The sequence below is a fragment of the Hippopotamus amphibius genome, chromosome 10 (assembly GCF_030028045.1).
Source record: "Hippopotamus amphibius kiboko isolate mHipAmp2 chromosome 10, mHipAmp2.hap2, whole genome shotgun sequence".
Classification (NCBI taxonomy): domain Eukaryota; kingdom Metazoa; phylum Chordata; class Mammalia; order Artiodactyla; family Hippopotamidae; genus Hippopotamus; species Hippopotamus amphibius.
Genome location: NC_080195.1, coordinates 20,452,718 through 20,458,714, shown reverse-complemented (window position 1 = coordinate 20,458,714; position 5,997 = coordinate 20,452,718). Strand labels below are relative to the sequence as shown.

Sequence of the window (5,997 nt, the reverse complement as noted above, 5' to 3'; positions counted from 1 at the left end):
ATACACATATTAGAATGTTGAACAGTTTACTGAGTCCTGCTGGTTATTACAAAGAAATTGGTTAATTTAGCAAATTTACTTGCTTCTAGGATAAAGTTATTTGTTTTATAAAGTTAAGATATTTACAACAGTATTTTTTTAAATTAAAAGACAGATTACTCCAGATATTTAGTATTTTGAAGATATGAATATACTTTAAAGTACAGCTCCATTGCTCAATGTTGGGGGAAAATGTGTGTTATAATGAATTGTGTGTAAATATGAATGTGTAAATATTTCAGGGAATGAGGGAGACTTTTGAAACAAAAACTAAAAATGAAAATCTTTAACCCTTGAGCTAGAAATTACTTGGAATTAACTACAAATTATCTATTACCTCTTTTTAAAGATTAATATTATATGATAAAATATGATTTCAGTGGAATAAATGAAGTTGGGATCTCTTTATCTTCAATATGAAGCTGGCTCATATTTGAAAGATGTTTTTGAACACTTCAGATTTTTGACTCTTTGCCAAAGTGAGCACTTTTGTAATAACATTAACTATACCTGGCTAGACTTGAATAAAACCTCCCACTGCCACCTCCCCCCACCCACACACAGAGGGAACGGAGCAAGGGAACCCATTCTCTTGATATTACCTCAGATATTTACTAAGACCTGGACTCATATTTATTCAGGTCTAGAAAAAGTCATTCTTCAGAGTCAACATTTTATAATTTCTGAGCATAGTTGTTAATAAAACTCTAACGTATTTTTAAAATGTCTGTTTTAAAAGGATGTATTAGGAGTAGCAGCCTAATTGGGGGTGGGAGGGTGGGAGGCGGCTTTCAGGAAGAAGAAAAGGCTGGAGTTCTTTGACCTTGTAGTACTTATGCCATAAGATCCAGGCGCCGACCCGTGTGAGATGATACTTATTTCCGCTTCCATAGCCATTCAACACACTTACTCAACAGAGATTTACCGAGCACCTTGTATGTAACAGGTACCTGTTGACTGCTGGGCAACACTGACAGGATTTCTGCTTTCATGGGGTTTTTAATCAGGGGTCAACGTGAGAGGCACTGTCAAATATGCATAAAACGCAGAGCTGCAGACTTGGAAAGAAAGGCTGTGCAATAGTGTTTGGGGGCAGGGGTGGGTATGAAGCCCTTCCTGAAAAAAATGGGACTGAAAGAGGAGCGGTAACTAATCACAGGAAGAGGGAAGAGGAGCGTTGAAGCGGCATGAAGAGGGGCACAGCCTGAACAAAGACCTGAGAATCTGTTACCTGGCAAAACTGCAAAGTCGCCCAAAATGCTGGAGCAACCAAAAGCTGTGCAAGATGAGGGTGGAGGAATACTTAGGAGCCGTGCCACACAGCAGTCTTACAGGATGGTTTCAGTATTTCGATTTTTATCCTAAGACGTGGTCTACGATGAGATGATCTCTTGGCTATCTGATTGGCAGATATCTTTTTGCTTGTGTTTTTCCTCCAGCAAGAATACTTTTTGTTTGTTTGTTTTGGGGTTTTTTGTTTGTTTGTTTTTGTTTTTTTGGATGCATTTAAGCGCGGCGTGCATTCTTGGATTAGTCAGAGGCCGCCTTTCCTTGTTGACCTCACATACGTGCACACTTTTTTGACCCCTGGGGAAGAGGAGTTTGCAACCTTTTCTCGAGGATTATTAGATTTTGTACTAAAAGCACCATGGAGGTGACTGCAGAGAGCAATCTTGTCTGCCCGGCATACGGACAGGATCTACGCAGGAGCAGTTGGCTCTGGGGCGGGCGGGGGAAGGGGAGGAGCGCGGCGCCTCAGCGACCCACTGCGCAGGACCGCTCCTGGTTGCCAAGGCAGCGGGAAGGACTCGCCCGGAAGAGTTTCCCCACGGACCTGCCGGCTCCAAAACCCATCCCGGAGGGGCTCGGGACTGACTAGTTCCTGAGGCCGTGTTGATCACAGCAAAGCAGGTGAAGAGCAGAGCCTGATGCAGTGTGATGGCCATCCGCCTAGAAGCCCGAGGATTCGGAGAAGCAGGGGGAATTGACCCATACAGACATCAGGACAATGGGCGACCTTTCTAAGGAGACCTTGGAGTCCTTTACTGATGAGGTACGGAGTTCCGGTTCATTCAGTTCCTCTGGAAGACTGCAGCCCTGGTCCTGTGCCTCCGGGAGCGAATCTGAGAGTGGCAGGCTGACTGCACGCTCGGAGTATGGAGATAACCAATCAGAGCTTTCAGACTTCAAAAATAATGAAAAGAGGTTGAGCAGAAGATGGATCAACAACCTCAAGGGCAAGGACGCGCACTCTGGACAGTACCAACCAGACACTAAACTTCAAACAGAAATCACTCAGGCATCCCTTGAAGAATGGAATGCCCTGCAGTCTTTCTGCACCGTTAAGATAAACCTGATCCATCACAGAGCAAACTCTAAGGGGAAAAAGAGCAGCAGACATAAAAAGCTACAGCTTGAATCGGATGCAGAGGCTCCAGAGGTAGATGCCTTAAACTGTACTGTCCCTGATGAGCTTTTGAACAGAATCTATTTTAAAAACATGAGGACAACACCCAAACAGGTGGCAACAACTAAGCAACACATTTCTTCTCAGTGTCCCAGCTGTAACAGAAAAAGAGCAGAACTGGCCCAATCTGCCTTCCTGAAACAGAAGAAGACTTTACTGGAGTCACTTCTACTCCAAGAGAAAATAGATGAATATCTTCATACCAAAGACTTTCTTACCCTTATCGGAGAAGCACATCAGAGCCTTCCCAGGCTTTCAGATGACCCCAGAATAATCTGGGAAAGATTGAAGGAGAAAAGTCATATTGGATACTCTGGTTTTGAAAGGTCAGGTACAAAGCAGAAGATGTAGCAGAATGGAAATAGTGCTTGTCATTCACCTTTTTGTCTACCAATTCTCAAACCTCTTACTCTTAACAGGGGATGGTGTTTATTAATGATAATGTGTAACGTGGATAAATGTTTCTCTTGTGTATTTGAATAATTACCATCATTTCTGTAATGGGGGCGGAGTGGGCGTGCAGCCTGTTAGCGCTAGATGGTTGGTGCCACTGTTATCGCGAGACTGAGCGCAGTCCGAGGTCCCACTATGCTGGCAGTCAGCTTGCAGTGGTCCTCGTGGCAGAGAGTGTGGTGAGAGGCAGTCGCGGGGCCGGGGACAGGCTGAGGGCTGTGTCCTGCAGAGCCCCAGAACCCTGGCCATAGCCGCCTGCTGGCCGGGCCCAGGCCTTGAAGCAGCAGCGAACCTCCATTCCCTCTGTGACCTAAGGGCGGCGGGCGGTCTTCATGGGCCGCAGTCCCTGGAGGCCTCAGCAGCTGGAGTATATGGACACTGCTATTAAGGTAACAGCTTCAACCAGCTTCAGTGTCTCCGTTCAAGTTTCAAAATTGGTCCAGTTGTCTACCCTTAGGAGGCGGTCAGAGGTCAGGGTTAAGTTGCAAGGACATTGCACATCAATTATTTCAGGTCCACCTCTGTGGTTGGGGCGGTTCTCAAAGAAGGACAATTGTTGTGAGCTGGGAATTAACCTGATTGGTATTTGCTGCGGCACATATTTGTACTGATCCTATTCAAATGGTTCTCTCCAAGTTAAATGAAAAGCTAGAGGGCCGGCTGGGTCCTGGGCGCCTGGCTCCCTCAGTGATGTTGGCTGGGCAGGGTCTGGGGACCTGGCCTTGAGAGCGCCGCCAGCTGAGATCTGCCTCCTCACCTGGGCCTGGGCACTGGCAGGAGGACCCACCTGGGTGCTGACAAACACTCCCAGGCAGGGTAACTGGCTCGAGCAGGGACTGCCCCCCCCTCCCCCCCGCCGCTTTACGCCAGGGCCTGGACCTCGGGGGGCAAAAGTTGTGCTTCGGGGTCTTGCCCTTTCTTGTCAGATCAGAGAATAACAATTTGTTTTGGTGGAGGTTTATAGGAACGTGGTGACCTGGCCTCAAGAAAAAAGGATCGGACACCAAGAAGTTTGTAACAACTAACCATGCCCCTCCCTCACCTTTCTTATAAAAGGGCTCTGGTGAAAGCTTTCTGGGTGTTAGGGGGTTTTAAGGCATGAGCCACCTGTCTCCTTGCATAGCCCTGTAATAAACCTTTCTCCGCTCCAAACTCTGGTGTTTTGATATTGTTTGGCCTCATTGTGTGGCGGGCATGCAGACTTGCGTTTGATAATATTTCTGTAGGCATGTTGGAAACTTAAGAGTTTACTGTGCTTCCTTCACAAAGTTGAGGACTAAAGACTTTCCACCCAGTATTTTTTTCAGATTATGGAGGGCAACATTTTATAGTTGGAATAGTTATAAAGTTTGTATAACAATCCAGGAGAGAGCTGCTGGCAGTTTGGACCAGGGTTTTGACAGTACAGACAGAAAGAAATAGAGATGTAAGAAATACTTAGGAGGTAATAATTGACATTCTTTGGGTGTGTTATGGGTGTTTAATAAAAGATAAATGTTAAGAATTTGGATGAATGATAATTTCATTAAGATAGGAACATTGGAAGAGGATGATGTTTGATGAAGAGGGCGATTATTTGGATATGGTTAGTTTGAGGAATATTTGAGACATTTATATTGAGAGGTTGAGAAACATTTGGCTATTTGTGCTTGTAATCTGGAGAAAAGGTCTTAGCCTAGAGATTTGAAGTAAAGGGTCAAGGGGTTGGGGACCACTGGCATATACTGTAGTTGGAAGTAGAAGTCATGGATATGGTGAGCTCTTCTAGAAGAAAGTAGAATGAGAAGAGAAGAAGGGCTATGACCGACTCCTGAGAAGTTCAGTTGATGGCTGTGTAGAGGAGAATAAGCCAGCAAAGGAGGTTGAGAAGAAGTCATCATAGAAGAATAAAGGAAACCAGGAAAGTGTATTATCAGAGAGACCAAAGAGAACATTTCAAGAGGATGGTTTATCTAAGCATGCCATTGCAATGGAGTTCACAGGAAATGATTTAGTCATGTGCTGGCCTCTTTGCCTTAACAACCACCACTTCAGTCATAATACTTGGGCTGACTGACAAAGCAGATTGAGGAATAAATGTAAGCTAAGGAAGTGAGGAATATAGGTGTAGACTTCTTGAAGTTTAGCTGTAGAGGGAAAGTGGGGGAGGTAATTTTTCTATATGTCTAACACTTAAGCTATCACAGTCAACATAGCCTTTGTATCATATGTCAATATTACTCTTTGTCTTTAGACCTTCATTTATGTATAAAGATACTCTTTTTTTGCCTATAAAATTTTGTGTATTTTCTCTTAGTCATTCCTAAATAAAATGGGAAATAAAATCATTACCATTTTCGTAGTAACTTTTTATTTGAAATCCACAGTACATTATGCTTAATCTTTGCCATCTTAATATATTCACATTTCACATAATCAAAATTCTGAATAATTTCCCCACTAAGGGTCATAATTCACCCCTTTAGTCAACTAAGTTTTCCAATCCATGCACGAGAGATTTTTAAAATTTGTTTAGGAATTCTTTAATTTTGAAAGAAATGTTTCATAGTTTTCAGCATACAAGTTGTGTGCCTCTTTTATTGAACTTATTCCTAAGTATTTTACTCCATTGTTTGCTATTGTAAATAGATTTTTTCCCATCCAGTTTCTTTTTGGATGTTCATTGCTAGTGCATAGAAATACAGCTGATTTTTGCCTGTTGATTTTGTATCCTGAAACTCTGCTGAATTCATTGATTTACACTAACAGTTTTAAAAAATGGATTCTTTAGGATTTTATAGCTAGAAGACTATGTCATTTGTAAACAGATATAATTTTACTTTCTGCTTTTGATTTGGATACTGTTTTTTCTTTCCTGCCTAACTGCCGTGGCTCTAACTTCAGGTACTATAATGAATAGAAGTGGTGAAGTGGGCATCTTGTCTTGTTCCTGATCTTAGAGGAAGAGCTTTCAGTCTTTCACCACTGAGTATGCTAGTTGTGGGTTTTTCATAAGTGGCCTTTTTCATTTTGAGGAAGTTCCCTTCTATTCTTATTGA

The 5,997-nt window shown here is 43.1% G+C and overlaps 1 protein-coding gene across 1 annotated transcript; it reads left to right on the top strand.

Moving 5' to 3' along the window:
• Positions 1–935: 935 nt before the first annotated feature.
• C10H8orf48 (chromosome 10 C8orf48 homolog) lies at positions 936–5,269 on the top strand. Its single transcript, XM_057697965.1, is given in 2 exon segments — positions 936–2,924; positions 2,927–5,269. Coding segments are annotated over 2 exon segments (906 nt in total). The 5' UTR covers positions 936–2,047; the 3' UTR covers positions 2,956–5,269.
• Positions 5,270–5,997: the final 728 nt, after the last annotated feature.